We start from the raw sequence: 18,664 nt of genomic DNA, 5'->3' as shown, positions 1-18,664 counted from the left end.
TAATGATAAGATTTTTTGTTACATATTTGTACATGCACATGATATAACAATATAATTTGGCCAATGTCACTCCCCAGCACTTCCCACCTCCCACCCCATGGTTCCTTTCCTACTGATCTCTTTTTGATTTTACATGATTACAACTTTAAGCTGCTCCTGCACCACCATTAGAGACAAGGGGACTAAAGATGAGGTAGAAAAGACAGTATAGTCCTGCAAAATCAAGTTAATTTCCCTTCAAGTAAGGAAACTAACAAGACCTTGAGCTAATGAGGAAAGAAAAAAATGAAGCATACAGACAACTCTCCAGCAATTCTCTCCTCCTCTCTTTCTGTTTATGATTCTCATCCTCAAACATACTGATGTTTCTTTCCTCTTAACATTTCCCCTTGACCCTGCTTCCTCAAACAGGTATTGTCCTATTAGTTTGTGCACCTCATCACCTCCAACACACTCCTCTAATTCTTCTTTCCCAACACACTCCAATTTGGTTTTGTCCTATTAATACTCTAAACCACTATCTTCAGCAAGATCTACATTTTGCTGAACTCAATGGTGGATTTTTGGTTCTTGCAACATCTGATGCAATTAATCACTCCTTCACCCTCTTTGATAAACTTCACTTGGCTTCCACTGGTTGCTCCTCCTCTATCCCTTTGACTGGATGCTTTCCAACTACCTGACTCCTTAATGCCTAGACAGGCCAAAGTCCAATCATTGACACGACTCCTGCATATTCACTCCCTCAGTGATTTTACTCAGTTTCATGGCTCCAAATACCATCTATCATATGTCAAAACCTCCCTCCCAAATGCATAATTCCAACCAAGTTCTCTCCCCAAACTCCAGCTTCACATATCCCAACATTCCACTTGGATTTCTACCACACATCTAAAAGTCAACATGTTCAAAACCAGATCCTTAGCTCCCCTCACTGTCTTTACCACCTTGCTATTCTCCACCTTATTAAGCCTCCTTTCTGTTCCTCAACACATCAGGACACTTCCACCTCTGGGCTTTTGTTCTAGCTATTCTCTCCCCTTGGACCCGCTCCTCTCAGAAATCTTATCACAACTTCCACTCCTGGACACTCCCTCCACCACCCTTACTGTGCTCAACTTTTATTTACATTAGCATTATTACTTTCCAACATACTTCATAATATTATGCTGACACTTATCGTCTGCCTCTCCTCCTATAATGTAAGCTCCATAATAAAGGGATCTTTATTTCATTAACTCACATATCTCCAGTGCCTTAACAGCACCAGGCAGCACAGGTTGAAATAAATATTTGTTAAATGAGTGAGTGGGCTCTGATGCTACAAATAAAAGTAGAACTCTTAGGTTCACAGGGGGCAGATAAGTAGTCCTGGGAAGACCATCATCTCCCTTCCTCATTGTAGTATCTCTAGGACAGCCAAGATGCAGTTTCAAAAAGATCAAACTTTTTCTCCCTGTTACTTGTCTGTGATGCTTTGCTTGTGGGTCCAAGCAATTTTTATACAGAATGTTAATAATTATCTAGTCATATTAGTAATACTTTCTTTTAAAAGTCTGAAAACATACTCAAACCCTAGTTATAAAGGCTGGGGATTTGACTCAGTGGTAGAGTGCTTGTCTGGCATATATAAGGTCCTGGATTCAATCCCCAGTGCTAGCAGTGGGGATCCCTAGTTACAGGTGGTTGCAATTTAAAAAAAAAATTTTTTTTTAGTTGTAGATGGACACAATATCTTTATTTTTAATTAATTAGTTTTATTTATTTATGTGGTGCTTAGGATTGAACCCAGTGCCTCACAACTGCCAGGCAAGTGCTCTACCATTGAGCCACAACCCCAGCCCCCAGGTGGTTTCAATTTTAATATTCAAAACAGAACATTGTGCATTTATTAGACATAGTTACTCTTTAAGAACATTCAAGCCAGCAAAAATTTCCCCCAGGAATATATCAGACTGTTCTAAAGATCTAATTGTTTTAAAGCAAGCTTGTGGCAGCACATCTAGTCTGCACCCACACCTTCCTCACTCTCAGAAGGGTGGAGTCCATTTTTCTCAGCAAGGCTGGCTTCTGTCTGTGTCTCCTGGAGGACCTCACCTCATCATTCACCCTTCTTTCCTGTCCCAACCTTTCTCTAACAGCCTCATTCCTTAACATCTATCAACATGTTCTCATGTGTCAGAATCTTTTTTTAAATCCATTTCAGAGCTCTGAATCCATTCTGAGAGTTAGCAGAGTATAGTCTCCTGTCTCGGGATTGTGAGGACATTAGTCTGACTCTAAATTGCACAGGGAGTGAGTCAACAACCTCCTCAACTCTGAAAAAGAATGAATGTCTGCAGCACTAACAATCTCTTCCTGTTGTCCCATCTTTTGGTTCTCCTGACACCAATCTCTCTGTATTCTCCCCTAGCTCTGGCTGCTCCTGCTCAGACACCTTTGTTGGTGTGTGTTCCCAATGTTCTGTCCTCAGCTCTTTTTTCCTTTTTCATACTCTGTCTAGCAAGTGTCACCTTCTTTCCATGTTTTAAATATCACTGTTTAATGCTACTTTTTCACTCTGAGCTCAAAACCCTTATAATGATATGCTCCTCTCACTGAGGAACTAGATGCTAGTCCCTCAAATTCAGCATCCTTAAACCTGATCAACATCTATTTCCCAGATCTTGTTCCTTCTCTGATATGCCGAAACCATCCACTGGATCACTCATGCAACAGAGCTTGAGTCATCTCCTTCCTAAAGTCTCTGTTATCAACCTCACCACTTCATGCCCATTGCTAACAGATGCTTAATCTTTTGCCCTGGCTAGTGTTTCTTATTGGAAGTAGCAAACAGGAGATTCTTGATGCTGGATTTTCCTACTTAGTGTAGACATTGTAACAGCCCACTTTCATGAGCTGAGGAGCTCCGCTTGAGCTCATGTCTTACAATAGTAAGTACACTTAGCTACAGCTCCAGGCTCCTAGCTCCCATCTCCTATGAAGCTCTATTTGTCCTCTTATCATGCAGAGCCAATTTCCATGTGCTACTGCCTTGCTCTGGATCCAACCCAGAAAGCCTATGGCTTCAGTTTGATCTACCTTTCCATTTATGGTCCACAAAACTCCTCCTTCTCTCCAAGCCCTGCAATGTTGTTTTTGTTTTTATTTCTTTCATCTATTCTCCTCCAAGGCTTGGAAAAGAGTTGATATATGCCCACCATTTTTTAACTTCCTTATCCACAACTCCAAAATCCAAAAAATAACTCTGGAACCTGAAAATTTATTAAAAACTCACCTAACAGGGCTGGGGTTGTCACTCAATGGTACAGCACTTGCCTCACATGTGTGAGGCACTGGGTTCGATTCTCAGCACCACATATAAATACATGAATAAAATAAGGTCCATCAGCAACTTAAAACTTTAAACAGCAAAACATGCCCTAAACTGACATGAACATGAGGATACTCATGGTCATCACTTACCCACCTTAGTATGAATATTCCTATGATTCTCTAAGAAATATCAATGTGTTATACTGTAGGATAATGCTCTAGACCCAGTGGTTGTGCGAATACATAGAATAATCTTTTCAAAACACACACAAAAAAAGAAAAGCTGAATTCTAAAATAAATATGGTCCCAAAGGCTTCTGATAAGGACTACAGATCTGTATAACAAAGCAACAATTGAATCACTTTAACCAGAAGTCTTTATCTCTTAAAACTGGTTTTTCTAAGTAGAAATTTATAGTTAATATAAACAAACATTTTCAATGAATATTTTAGAATCTTCTATACAGTTACTTTTAGAAAATAAAGTATAGAGACCACTATCTTCTGAAAAGGTTAAAGTCAGTCCTTTATTTCCCAGGGTCCCTTCCAGTCATAAAAGATTTGTTTAGACATAACCCTTAAAATTACAACATATAGCACTGGCAACAGATCACCTTCCAGAGGCCTGGCCAATTCTGTACAGTGTGTGGTTAGGCCCTTATCACAACTTTAATAACACCCAGTCTCAAAAAGAAAATCATTATCACAGGCTTCACATTACTCTCTTAGTTTTTCTATTACTCTTGTAACTCACATTTCACAACCTTGATTAAGAGACATTATTGCTGTTGTTGCTTAAGAAAAGAAAAATAAATGATTTTACCTTAAAAGTTAGTGGTCTACAGCCATTTGGAAATAAAATTTTCAACAGATGTCTGATGAGAAACTAAATATGTAAATGATGCATTTTTCTATTAAGGGGCAATAGATAGAGCAAACAGGATATGCAGACATGGAACACAGACTATAAAATTTTAAAAAGATAATTTTTTTAAAGAAACAACATGTTATTTCATTCTCCTTTATTTAAGCCCTATAGATTCTTTCTAACTTTATTTTTTTTTTAATTTTGCTTTGCAAAACAGTCTGGTAGTTCTTTAAAAAGTTAAACAGAGGGCTGGGATTGTGGTTCAGTGGTAGAGCACTTGTCTGACATGTGTGAGGCACTGGGTTCAATTCTCAGCACTACATATAAATAAATGAATAAAATACAGGTCTGTCAACAACTTAAAAAATATTAAAAAAAAAAAGTCAAGCAGAGTTACCATATGACCCAGCAATTCCCTTCCTAGGTACCTATCCAAGAAAAATGGAAACAAATGTCCACCAAAAACTTGCATGCAAAATCATAGCTGCATTATTCATGATACCTAAATAGTGAAAACAACTCAAATATGTCCATCAACTGATTACAAATTTTTAAAAAGATGTAGTATACTCATACAATGAAATATTATTTGGCAATAAAAGGGAATAAAGTACTGATGTGCTACAACAGGCATGAACCTTGAAAACATTCTGCTGAGTAAAATAAATCAATCACAAAAGGTCACATATTATAGAATTCCATTTACATGAGATGTCCAGAATAGGCAAATTCTTTGAGGATAGATAACAATATGTTCTAAAATTGATTGTGGTGATGGTCACATAATTCTGTGCACATTCTAAAAAACACTAAATTATATACTTTAAATGGGTGAATTAGAGTATGTAAATTATTTTTTTAAACTAGCAAACAATCATATACCTTGGGTAAAAAAGGTAACTGAAGCAGAAAACTAGAAATTCTATTAATACCAGACTCTGAAATAAAATTGTTTGTGCTCCAATTACAAAAGACAGAAAAGGCTTTACCAAATCTGAGAAGGCTGCCCACACTAAAGAGCCTCAGGGCACTACTAGAGAGAATGAAAGCAGTAGACTACTCAAAGTGATACACAGGCATCCAAATTAGAAAGACATACTACATTAAGAAGACATAGAACTAGTTTTGTTTAACAAGTCTTTTTTATGCATAAAATATACATGTTCATGACAAATGGGAGGAGTTAAGTAGAAAAAAATATGTAAAAATATAAAATATAAAACTTATTCTGCAAAATTTGAAAATAATATTTGTACTCCCAAAAGCTTGAGGCAAAAGGAAACACTCAATGGAAAATTTACTGGAGTTTTAACTAGAATGTTAAAAAGAATTATTTTTAAGTGGTGGTATTTTTTTTCTTCTCCTTTACGATTTACTGTTTAATCAAATTATTAATACACAAAAAGTGAGGACATTGTAAAAATAATTAAGCTTCTAAAATGGAGTCATACAGAAATTGAAATGGGTAACAAACATTTAAATTAACATGTTAAAAGATTAGCAGGAAATTAGTGATTTTTAACATAGCTAGTTCTTTGTCCTTCTTGCTGTTCACTGTAACAAAGCTCTTTTACCACAAATCAGGATTAAAAGGAGAGAGGAGAAAAGGCACAAGTGCAAATTTCAAAAATTATGATCTTTTGAGAGACAGATGTACCAAACTACTCATCAAGACAGATTCTGAAAATATTTTATAGTTATTGTTACCATAATTAGCAAAAGTCATTACATAAATCCAATTCCTAATATGAACCAAAATCTTTGGTTAATCTAAGTAACATACTGACAGCTGTTAAAATACTCAGTTGCCACATGGGGGAAAACCCATTTCCTTTTTTTAAAAATATTTTTTAATTGTTAATGTATCTTTATTTTTTATTTATTTATATGTGGTGCTGAGGATCGAACCCAATGCCTCACATGTGCTAGGCAAGCGCTCTATGAGCCACAGCCCCAGCACCCCAATTTTCATTTTTATGTGAAGATAATCTCTTTCCTTTAGACTATCAAGAAAAGTATGGATATAGAAATCCATACAACTTTGATAATATTCACACTTTTGTGTTTAAAAATTCTATGTAAATATTATTTCCCAACATTCTTCTTTACCCCATTTATACCAGACAGATATTAGTCTCAAAAATGTTACAGATTGGTGGCCATGAGGAATCTGAAAACCTCCCTGAAAAGTCCAAAAAGGGTCCAAGTCCTCTCTAGATGAGGTGTACTCCAGGGCTGGGAGTGCCAAATATGCAAACTAATGAGCTGGACAATGAACAAGACTCTAGGTGAGCAGTTCCCTCCTCTAAATCTGACTGCCAGAGACTCCAGGCTTAATATTCAAGCCTAAGTTCTAAAGGGCTTTATTGTCTGTTGCCTTCTGTTCAGGTAACTTGAAGGCAGCTCAGCAGAGGGATACAGAACCAGACTACCAGAGTACCAGGTCCAGACCCCACCACGTGCCAGGTGTATGACTCAACCTTTGCCAAGCTTCCTTTCATTATGTGCAACAATGCCTACCATACAGGGTGGTTCTAGGACTGATATTATAACCCGAGTAACACACAAAGCTTGCCCAGCACATCACACAGTGAATAAAATATGTCCAAGTGATGACAATTTTTACATGTCAAATCCCCATACCAATAGCAGACATCTATAAATACTATTGGAGGCAGCACCTTGTGGTGAAAAACCACTTGTCCTATGCAATATTATTATTTTGGCCTTAAGTCACTCTACTTGTGGGCTTGGTTTCTCCCCTGGAAAATGAAAAGACTATACAAGACTATACTACAGCAGTGGTTTTCCTTCTTTAAAAAAACTTCCTTTTAAAACTATAAGAGTAACAAATGCTTAGAAATTTTTTACACAAAAAATATATATACATATATATATATATATATATGTACATATATATACATACATATATATACAAACCCACCCATACACACACACACACACACACACACACACACACACATATATATATAAGAAAGAAGACCAAGTAAAAGTTAAATATCCCATTCTTGACTCCTCTCCCACTAAATCAGGAGTTTTCAAACTGAATTGTGCAAAGCACCAGGGCTCCCTAGAAGTGGAAGGTAGCTTTTCCAGAGAAGTCAAGTGAGCAAGACCCCAATGATCCTCAACCCCAACACCACCTCAACTAAAGGGGCTCAGCTTGCATGTGTCTTACATACTGGATTTTAAAGTTTCTGAAGCAAGGGTTCTAATACTAAAATGAACTTTGAAAAACACAGGATTAAACTATTTTAAAGATATTATCCAGCTCTTAAAATGTATGTTCCTTGTCTATTGAACCAGATCCTTATATTTGCTATTACATTTCATCAGGTTCCCATAGAATCTCCCTTGATTTCACCTTACCTCTAGCTCCAGATCCTGAGGTTCCATTTCTGAAAGTGATATCACAGCAATTTTGGTAACTTTACAGACTTCATGGTCTCCTGGGAGTTTGCCCACCAATGCTTTCTGCCGAATTAGAATAAGCCACCATGGGAGATCTGAAAGAGAAAAGTTGTATTAATGTCTGGTATTTATAGAGTATTACCGTCCTGGCAAATTGAAGGTGAATGACCTAATGATAACAAAAAATGTATCAGATACAACTTTTTAAAGTAAAACACAACAAAGATACAAAAATAGCCCTTAAACATGAAGAGATTCAATCTCACACAAAGAAAAATGTAAATTAGAACAACATGTGATGCCATTCTCACTCATTGGATCAGGGATAATTAAATGTTATGACAACATGTTTGCTGGTAAGGCTATAGGGAAACCAATACTCTCTCTCATACAACAGTGCCGATGGGAATACCAACAGACACAACTCTTCTGAAGGGAAATTTAGCAATACCTAATAACACAATATGCACACTTACCTTTTAACCCAGCAATCCCACTCTTGGGAATTTACCCTGAAGATACACCTCAACAACAAAAGTATACACTCTCCAGCCTATTCATTGCAGCAGTCTGTAATTGCAAAATACAGTATAGGAACAACCTAAGTGCCCAGACACAAGAGAGTGGTTGAATAAACTATGGCACATCCATACAATCAAGTACTATGCAGCTATAAATAGGCCATTTCACCATCTGTTATCATTAAACATTAACTGAGGATCTACCATGAGCTGGGAAATTAATCAGACATAGATCAAAGTTACAAAGCACCTAATGCATAATAAACCAAACACATAATAAAGTTTATGATTCATAATAAACAGCTGAATGCCAATAAATATTTTTTGCAGTACTTTCATTGAATGTTAAAGTGTTCTATGAACTGATCAGGAATGATTCCTGGATGCATTAGTAAGTGGATAAACTGGATATATTATTTACATATAATGTGACTATTTGGTTTATACATGAGGTATCTCTCAAAAGCTCATGTGTGAGACAATGTAAGAATTTTCAAAGATGAAATGAATAGATAACTGTAACCTAACCAATAGATTAATCCACTGATATGGATTAACTAGGTGGTAACTGTAGGAAAGTAGGATGTGGCTGGAGGAAGTAGGTCACTGGGGGTGAGACTTTAGGGTTTATATTTTGTCTCTGGTGAGAAAAGCTATTCTGCTTCCTGGTTGCCATGTTCTGAGCTGTTTTCCTCCGTCATGCCCTTCTGCCATGATGTTCTACCTCATCCTGGGTCCAGAGCTATGGAGTCAGCCAACCATGGACTGAACCTCTGAATCCTCCTCTATGGTTCTTGTCATGTCTTTTGGTCACAGCAATAAAAAAAAAAAGCTAGCTTTAAAATGGCTATACAGTCAGCTTCCACATAATGAGTCAGTCCATGACAATGGTCCCATAAGATTATAATGGAGCTGAAAAATTCTTATCACCTAGTCATGTCATAATGTTATAGTGCAGCATGTAGTCACATGTTTGTAGTGATGCTGGTGTAAACAAACCTAGTATGCTGCTAGACATATAAAAATATAGTATATACAGCTAGGTGTGGTGGTACCTATTATTCCAGCTATTTGAGAGCTGAAGTAGGGAAAATGTATGTTCAAGGATGGCCTGGGCAATTTAGTAAAATCTTGTCTTAAAAACAAAAAATGTTTAAGGGCTAAGGATATAGCTCAGTGGTAAAACACCTCTGGTTCAATCCCCAGTAACAGAAAAAAATACAATTATGAACAGTACATAATACTTGATATGTTTGATAAATGACTATGTTACTAGTTTATGTACATACTATGCTATACTTATTTTATTTGGTTGGTTTTTGTTTTGTTTTGGTTTTGGTTTTTTGGCAGTGCTGGTAATTGAACTCAGTGCCTTGTGCATGCTAAGCAAGCATTAAAGAAACTGTGGAAAGCTTCACTAATAGTAACAGAGTTTATGTATTAATAAACAAATGATTACTATGTATAAAATCCCCATTGTCTGCATAAAAAGGATACCACAAAATTCCGTACCTAATGTCTTGAACATCTTTTCATCACACTATTTAGAGTCTTCATTCAGTTTTTTAAAAATATAGTACATAATATTTTATTGTACAAAATTACCATAATTTATTTAGCCTTTTTTCAACTTGTAGAATTTTAGATCACTTCAAATTTGTTTCCATTATAAATAATGCTACTTGGGGAAAATCTTGTACATATATAACTTCCTATTTTTTTCCAGTTGTAGATGAACACAATTCCTTCATTTTATTCATTTTTTAAAAAATATTTTTTAGTTGTAGATTGACACATTACTCTTTGTTTTATTTATTTATTTATTTTTATGTAGTGCTCAGGATTGAACGCAGTGCTTCACACATGCTAGGCCAGCACTCTACGTTCGTTTTCATGTGTTGCTGAGGATCAAACCCAGTGTCTCACTAGGCAAGCACTAGGGCAAGCACTCTATCACTGAGCCACAACCCCAACCCCCTTTTAATTCTTGAAATGTATCAATATTAGTGAAAATATGTAGCTATCTGGAGTGCTGTTTGAAGCAATAATCAAAATTATCCTAATGAAATGAAAAGGGAAATAATGCATTGAACATTGAGTTGTTTTCAGGCAAATTAATTCACTTTAGAAAAATAAAACAAGCATAAAGCCTCATGGAAAACAATAGTAATCTCTAGTCTGGTAATTATTTTGCATTAGGTTGAATAAAACACCACTACTTCCCTGAAAGCCTGAGAAATCCAGCAGAAATGTGTCTGTTAAGTTACATGGTTAAATGATCCAAATATAGTTTTTAGACTTTGAGTTTTAAAATAAGACAAATGTGAAAGTATAGCACCACTACTGTTTAGCAACCCCAGTATATATCAGGCACAATATTATGATAAAAAAATTTTAAAAGCATCAAAGCTATTGTATCAATTTACATTACCCACCTGGAAAAGAAACTTGGTTCTGCTAAAGTTTCAATGTTGAGATTGGGATACACAGTTTTACAAAGAATCAAAAGGTAATTTAATCTAGAAAGATCTGATGGCATAAAGATGTTTTTTTCAAGGTTTTAACCTATAAAATGGGAAGGAGTCAATTTTATAACACTGTTCTCCAGGAAAAGAAAGACAAGAAAGTCTAACCTCCCTAGCAAGATAAGAAAACCGATTAGGAAGCAGGTATCTTGAAAAACATGAACAACAGAGCAAGCTAAAACAATAGCCCTAGAAGAGGCTGAATAAAGCTCAGTATTGAACTTTACAATAAATTATAATAATAATTGCCCTATTCAATTAAAAGGGGTTGAAGATACTTAGGACAAAAATTTTCATTCAATTTGGGGAGACAAAAATGTCTTCTTCTGTTCTAGTCAGGTTCCCAAAGAAACAAACCAGCAGAATACTTGTAGATATACCTAAGAGGAGATACATCACAGGAATTGCTCAAGAGATTACAGGAGCAAAGAAGTCCTTCGATGTGTCATCTGCAAACTGGAAAACCACTAAAATTGATGGTATAACTCAGTCTAAGTCCAGAGAAGCCAACATATAAGTCCCAAGTCCAATTCCAAAGACTGAAGAACCAGGATAGTTTAAGATGAAAGGCCTGAGAACCAGGAGCTCCGATGGACAGGAATAGATGGATGTTCTGTCTCAAAGAAAAAGAATTCACTCTTTTCCCTTCTTTTTGTTCTATTCCAGCCCTCAATGGATTGGATGATGCCTACCTACATTGGTGAGGGCAGAGTTTTATTCAATCTACCAATTCAAATGCCAGTCTCTTCTGGAAACACTGTCAGACACACACCAGAAATACTATTTTAATAGCTATCTGGGAATCCTTCCTAGTCAAGTTGACACATAAAATTAACCCATCATATCTCCCTACTCATGACCTCACCCCTAGGAAGTATTGCATCTACATATTTCTAAATAAGGTTATCCATCCTTACTTAGGAAAAAAAGGTTATCCATCCTATTGTCATATAGAAAAGATATGCATTTATTCAACAAGACATCTCAGCAATCATTTTTATTAAATGTTAATAATATAAGGAATATGTAAATATATTCCATTTTTTAAAGTTTTAAACATTACAGATAAAACTAACGTCCCTTTGGCCACTATTACCGACTCTATGGAAATTCTTTAGTCCAAACCCCACTATATTAATTCTCTCATATAAGCAGAACAGAAGAGTAAATGGTTACCATTCTTGGCATTAGTCCTTAAGAGTTAAAAATTACTTGTAACCATAACTTATTATTATATAGGTTGTATTTTCACTGCCTTTTGAACACTTTCTAATTTAGCTGTCTACAAACTTTTACATTATAAACAAAGGTAAAAATAAGAAGAGAAGGTTTGTTTGCTAATGATTCTCACGTTTACCTCCTTGGTGTGGCCCAATACTACAGGCTAGATTCCTGAGGCCACCAAGTTATATCTCCTAGACCATCAAAACGGAGTACTCAACTTCCTCAGCATTCATATAGCTGTGTGATTACGAGAGCCAGCACAAGAGAATTTATAACTATAAGGACATGCTAATAAAGACTACCCAAAGACAAAGGTAGATATTAGCTACTCCAAAGTCTTTTTGCAACATAATACGCAAAAAATACTCAAATAAGATTTATTTATTTATTTAATAAGATAATGAATACTCAAATAAGATTTAATTTGTTTAAGGGCTTCTGTTGTTTATGCCTTAAAGAGCCACAGAAGTCTCTCTACATTTGCACCAAGTGCTGGTAAGAAAAAGAGATATTATACTCTGCTCACCTTTCCTTCTTTTGTTAAGTTGCCAGTAAGAACACTTGCATGTTTCCCTATCATTTCAAATTGATATCTAAACTAAAAAATGTAAGCCAAATGACTCACTGTTCTCTATATATTTTGAGGTTATGCTTCAGTATATATAATTTTTTCTTTTTTTTTTCAGTGCTAAGGATCAAATCCAGAGCCTCATGCATGTACTCTACCCCTCCAACATGAGCTAAATCCCCAACCCAGCTATAAAATTTGTTATATCATTCTAATGACTTGAACATTATTATCTGAAAAGTCTCTCTCTCTCTCTCTCTCTCTCTCTCTCTATATATATATATATATATATATATATATATATATATACACTTTTTGCCTTACAGTCTATTTTGATATTTGCAACACTGCATCAGTTTTCACTAGGTTAATGTTTGCACAGGTCTTTTGAAGTTCTTTTACTTTCAACTTTTCTGTACTTACATACCATATAAAGTGTTTGTCTTGAAAGCAGCATGTAGATGGATTTTGTTCTTCCCATGTGAAAATCTTTGTGTTTTATATGTAATGTCATTACCAATATGTTTAAGAATCATTCTTTCATCTTACTGTTTTTCCCACCTATTCCGTACCTACTTTTTCTTGACTTCTTTTAAGTTTTTAAATATAATTATCCCATTTCTCCACTTTGTTAGCTTTTTATAATCTTTTATTATTCTGCTAGTAGTTATACTGTAGGGGATGAACCCCACCTTACACAAATCTAATGTAAATTAGTATTTGTACGGTTCCTAAACAGTGAAAGGACCTTAAGAGTACCAACCTCTTTTAACTCTATTGTTGTTATTGTTGTGTATTTTAATTCTACATGAAATTAAACACAGTATGGAGCCAAATTCATTTACATTTACCCACTTATTTCCCCTTTCCATTAATCTTCATTCCTTCCTACATCCCCACACTCCCACTGGGTATCATTTTCCTTTTGCCTGAAAAACTCTGGTAATTTTTTTTTTTTTAAGTTCAGAGACCAGCAGTAACAAATTCTCTCAGAAGTTGTCTGGTTCAAAATGTCTTTATTTTAATTTTTGAAGATAGAAAATTGTAAACAGGCACCTTGAAGATGTTATTCTATTCTCTTCTTGGTTTCCATTGTTTCTCTCAAGGCCTAATACACATCTTTAATGTGTATTTTATCTTTGGCTTCTTTGAGTTCTATTTGCTTTTAATTTTCATCCATTTTACTATGAGGCACCCAAGGATAGTTTTCTTTATATTTTCCCCTTGGGGTTCAAAGTCCTTGAAACTGTGGCAATGTCCAACCAATTAGTTTTCCAGAATTAGATGGTTCTGGAAAACTCTTGGCATTTATCGCATCATAAATTCTAGTCTGTTGCTAAGCTACACCTCTGGGCTATGGGTGTAGATCTGTAGTGGAGCACTTGCCAAGTATGTGGGAGGCCCTAGGTTCAATCAATCTGCAAAGCACAACCAAAAAGTTTCAAGAAAGATGGAGAAGACTTCTGATTGTGTTTCTTGACCTCATTTTTTAAAATGTGTGAAGAAGCCAGGCACAGTGGTGCATGCCCATAACCCTTAGGAGGCTAAGACAAGAAGATCACAAGTTTGAGACCAGCCTCAGCAACTTAGAGAGACCTTAAGCAACTTATTGAGGCTCTGTCTCAAAATAAAAATAAATAAATTTTTAAAAGGGCTGGGGTTATAGCTCAGTTGTAAAGCACCCCTGAGTTAAAGCCCCAACCAACCCTCCCCCAACACACACACATACACACACACACACACACACACACACACACAAACTGAATATTTAGCCAAACCTTTGTTTTTCTGGGGTTTGTTTTTGTTGTTTTTTGTTAGTACTGGGGATTGAATCCAAGGATGCTTTACCACTATATCCCCAGTCCTTTTTATTTTGAGATAGGGTATCACTAAGTTGCTCTGGCTGGTCTCAAACTTGTGATCCTCCTGCCTTAGCCTCCCAATCACTGGGGTACAGGCATACACCACCACACCTAGCAACTAAAGTTATTTCTAAGTAAAATGTAATGGCTTTGTTCCTCCTGACTGATCACAGTAAAATTCAAGAAGACAGATATGACTTAAATACAGAATTATTAAGCAAAAAAGAAGCAGCAAAACTTAAAGATTTGAAAAAATTTCAGCTTATCCATATTGACAAAAAAGAGAAAGGCATTAAGGAGAAAATATTAATGGAAATCAGCATGGTTGTGAACCACAGATTTAATTAGCCAAGACAGCAAGAAAATTGCCAGTTTAAGCTTCAAGGAAGGAGTTGAAAGGAGGACTGTCAGATCTTTTAGATTTTTACAAGACAATCATAGAGCTATTTGATAAGAATGTGCACTATTGTTCAAAATAAGGGAAGAATAACCCTGTAGGTGATTTGAAGATCATCAGGGTTGTATCCTTGGTTCCAAAAGAGAGGACTACTGACTGACTTTTAACAGGCTAGACAGTCTCTACCCAAAGCCACAAATAAGCCCACTCTGCAGAGCCCCAGGATTGCAACCCTTCTTGAGTAGAATTTTGAAGGCAGGACTTTTATCTAAGTAGATTTGGAAGGTGGGATCTTCTACTTTAATATGCTTAGGGTACAAAACTAACCCAAGAGGGTTATTCTCAAGCCTTAAGATCTCAAGGAGTTTAGTTTGGACTGGCTCCATTACCCCTTTCTTTTTTCTCTTTTCTGGAATGAAACTGCCTATCATATGCCTATCCCCATTAGTGAATTTAGGAAGCATGTAACTTGTTTGGCTTCACAGGTTTGCAGCTGAAGAACAATTTGCCTCAGGATGAATCATATCTTGAGTCTCACTCATACCTGATTTAGATGATGTTTGGATGAGACTTTGGATTTTAGAGTTTACAACTGATGTTGGAACAAGATAAGATTTGAGGGCTGCCAGGATGCAATGAATGTATTTTGCATGTGAAAAGAACATGAATAGGGTTGGCTGGCCAGGGTGAAATACTGTAGGCTATATGTTTGTCACCCCTAAATTCATGTGCTGAAATTCTAACCCCTAATATGATTGCATTAGGATGTAGGAACTTTGGTAGATGATTAAGTTATGAGGGCTTCAGCCTCACAGTAAAGAATTAGTATCTTAATAAAAGAAAACCAGAAAAAAATTTAAAAACATAAAGAGAACTAGAAGAGATCCTTTGTTTCTGCTGCCATGCAAAGTCTCATGAGAAGAGACCATCTATGAATTAGAAAGTAAACTCTCATCAGATACCAAGTCTCCTGGTATTTTAACCTTGGACTTCCCAGTCTCCAGAAGTGTAAGAAATAAATACTGTTTATAAGTCAACTGATACATGGAAAACTGTTATAGCAGCCCAAAGAGACTAAGACAGAACTATATAGTATTATATTAACAAGCTATACATTCTAAGAGAATCTAAAAATGGGGTATCTTAATAGCTTATTCCAAAACAAATTATGTTCCAATTTAACATAATTTTTTTAAACAAATCTTTGGTAGGAAGATTTGTTTAAAAAAAAAACAAATGCACATAAATGCACATAAAACTTACTTCATTTTACATTTTTATGAATATAAGCATGAGTCTGTAAAGTAGGTTTTCTGCAAATATGCATGAACTTAAATTTCTACTAAATATATGAATTCATGGTATATTTAATACAATATTTTTTGGTTTATATTTAAATTCATTTACATTTTTTAAACTATAAGAAATACCTTTTTTTCCTAGTGGAAATAGAGCATCATATTATTCCTGAGTATATTTCAAGAAACACCATACATCAATTATGTGGAATAACAAGTAATAGTACCACAACACCACGCTACTTTTTTTTTTTCAACGTCAGGTATCTGGTTACTAAAAGTACATCACTTGCTTTCAGTGACTAAAGCTAATTATAGATTTGTTCATCTTCCACACATAGTAGCCATTCAATATTTCTTGATAGGAAAGCCTACTAAGCAATAGAACAATGTAAGTATGGGTTTATAGAAGACTGATGATTCATGGGGAGAGATCTAAGACGAGACATTTTTAATTTCAAAAATAACGAAGAGTGCAATTACAAGGATATTCAGTTTAACCTGTGAAGTTTAGAACTGAAGTTAAAACCCTAAAAAGGATATGCCATAAAATTAAATACGAAACTCTGGCTTTGAAGCCATATGTGGAGTTAGAAGCCTGGTCTTCCCTCTTAATTCTGAGAAACTAAACAAATTATTCTCCGTCCCTCAGTTTCTTCATCTATAAATGAAACTAACAATGAAACCTTCTTCCTGAGTTTTATTTTAGGGCTAAAATAATACATATAAAGGACTCAGAAAAATACTCCATGAATAAAAGCTATTAATAATAGCTAATAATCCAGATTAGCTGGATGACAATATAAATTACAAATACATTCATTGGTCTGTAAAACTTGATTCCAAAAATAGCCAGTCACCCTAGAAAGACCCTTAGTCAACCGTCAAACATAGGGAAAGGGGAGACAATTTTGCAAAGATAAATTTTTTCCGTCTTCAAATTAAAAAATGCACAGCTGGATATGGTCATGCATGCCTATAATCCCAGCTACTCAGGAGGCTGAGGCAGGAGGATTACAAGTTCCAGGCCAGCGTGGGCAACATAATTAGACATTATCTCAAAATAAAAAAGGGCTAGATCAATCCCAACTACCCCCCCCCCCACACACACACACACGGTTTCTAACTCACCATATGGCTTCAAAGCCAGAGTTTCTTCATTATTGACAAAATGGTTTATAAACTTTTCTACCTTCTGAATTACAAGACTGTAGGATTTATGTTTTAATGGAAATAACTGAAATGTATCTTTAGATATCATAATCATTATAGTAGCCTATATGTAGAACAAAATAGCCCCCAAGTTAAAAGAGAGAAAGAGAGAGAGAGAGAGAGAGAGAGAGAGAGAGAGAGAAAAGGCTCCAAGCACAGTGGCATTGAGCTTCTGATCCTAGCTACTCAGGAGGCTGAAGCAGAAGGATCATAAGTTAGAGGCCAGCCTAAGCAATTTAAGGAGACCATGACTCAAAATAAAAAGCACTGAGGATGTAGCTCATTGGTAAAGCATTGCTGGGTTCAATCCCCAGTACTGAAAAAAAAAAAAGTATTTAAAAACTAGAAAAGTCTAACTTATAAAGTATCATTGGGCAAAATAATTTTCTATATAAAAGTACATTTCCCTGATAACTATACCTTATCCCCCCTGAAGTGCTAAGATGTTTTCTTAAATATTTATTTAAAAATTGACCATATTATATATTGTCCCTCAATATTAAATGCCAGCATAGTAAAAATAATCAATTTTTATTCATGACTCAAGTTCATCACCATGAAGATAATCTTGTGCTTTGAAAAGGGGCATAAGAATGCTTCAAGGTTGGAGATGACTGATTCCTAGGCAAATGGACTCAAGTTCCCAGCCAGTGACAAACCTGATAACCAAGTCAGTTAAGCAATGTTTTGCCCTCAATAACCCTTACTGGGCACGATTAATTAAAATCAGGTTATATATACATACAATTGACCCTTATTATTCACAGATTCTTACTTGTGAATTTCCCTACTTGACAAAATTTATTTGCAATCCCCAAATCAATACTAGCTACAGGGGCTGGAGATGTGGCTCAAGCGGTAGCACGCTCGCCTGGCATGTGCAGGGCGCTGGGTTCGATCCTCAGCACCTCATAAAAAATAAAACAAAGATGTTGTGTCCACTGAAAACTGAAAAATAAATATTAAAAAAATACTAGCTACACTTTGGCAGACATTCATAAATACACACAGAATACTGAAAAATTTGAGCCACCTGATGTACATGTTCCCAGATGAGTCAAATAAGGCAATGCTCTTCCAAATGAGTGTCCAATCTGCAAACAAGTACCCATTTTCCAGTCAATTTAGTGGCATACATTCTGCATTTTAATGCTTTTTGTTGATTTTGCACTGCTTAAAATGACATTAAGCCAGGCATGGTGGAGCACACCTGTAATCCCAGCAGCTCAGGAGATGGAGGCAGGAGGATCAAAAGTTCAAAGCCAGTCTCAGCAACTCAGTGAGACCCTAAGCAACTCAGTGAGACCCTGTCTGTAAATAAAATACAAAAAAGGACAGGGGGAGGCTGGGGTTGTGGCTCAGTGGTAGAGCGCTTGCCTAGCACATACGAAGCCCTGGGTTCAATCCTTGGCACCACATAAAAATAAATAAATAAAAAATAA

The 18,664-nt window shown here is 35.8% G+C and overlaps 1 protein-coding gene across 8 annotated transcripts in view; it reads right to left on the bottom strand.

Annotated features, from left to right (window-relative positions):
• The window catches only part of INPP5F (inositol polyphosphate-5-phosphatase F), an 84,176-nt gene that overhangs the window by 32,355 nt on the left and 33,157 nt on the right, over positions 1-18,664 (bottom strand). For 7 of the 8 annotated variants that reach the window (XR_014018988.1, XR_014018989.1, XM_081268073.1 and 4 more), the window contains exon 3: positions 7,574-7,710. Coding sequence is in view for 5 of the 8 variants with exons in the window: in XM_081268073.1 (XP_081124199.1) it covers positions 7,574-7,710 (137 nt within the window). In the remaining 3 variants the exon portion in view is untranslated. Of the gene's footprint in view, positions 1-3,277; positions 3,731-7,573; positions 7,711-18,664 lie in introns of those variants that run through there. The other variant, XM_081268072.1, reaches the window with a different exon arrangement.

Source organism: Spermophilus citellus (assembly GCF_964194105.1).
Source record: "Spermophilus citellus genome assembly, chromosome: 15".
Lineage (NCBI taxonomy): Eukaryota > Metazoa > Chordata > Mammalia > Rodentia > Sciuridae > Spermophilus > Spermophilus citellus.
This window is presented reverse-complemented; position numbering and strand designations above follow the sequence as displayed.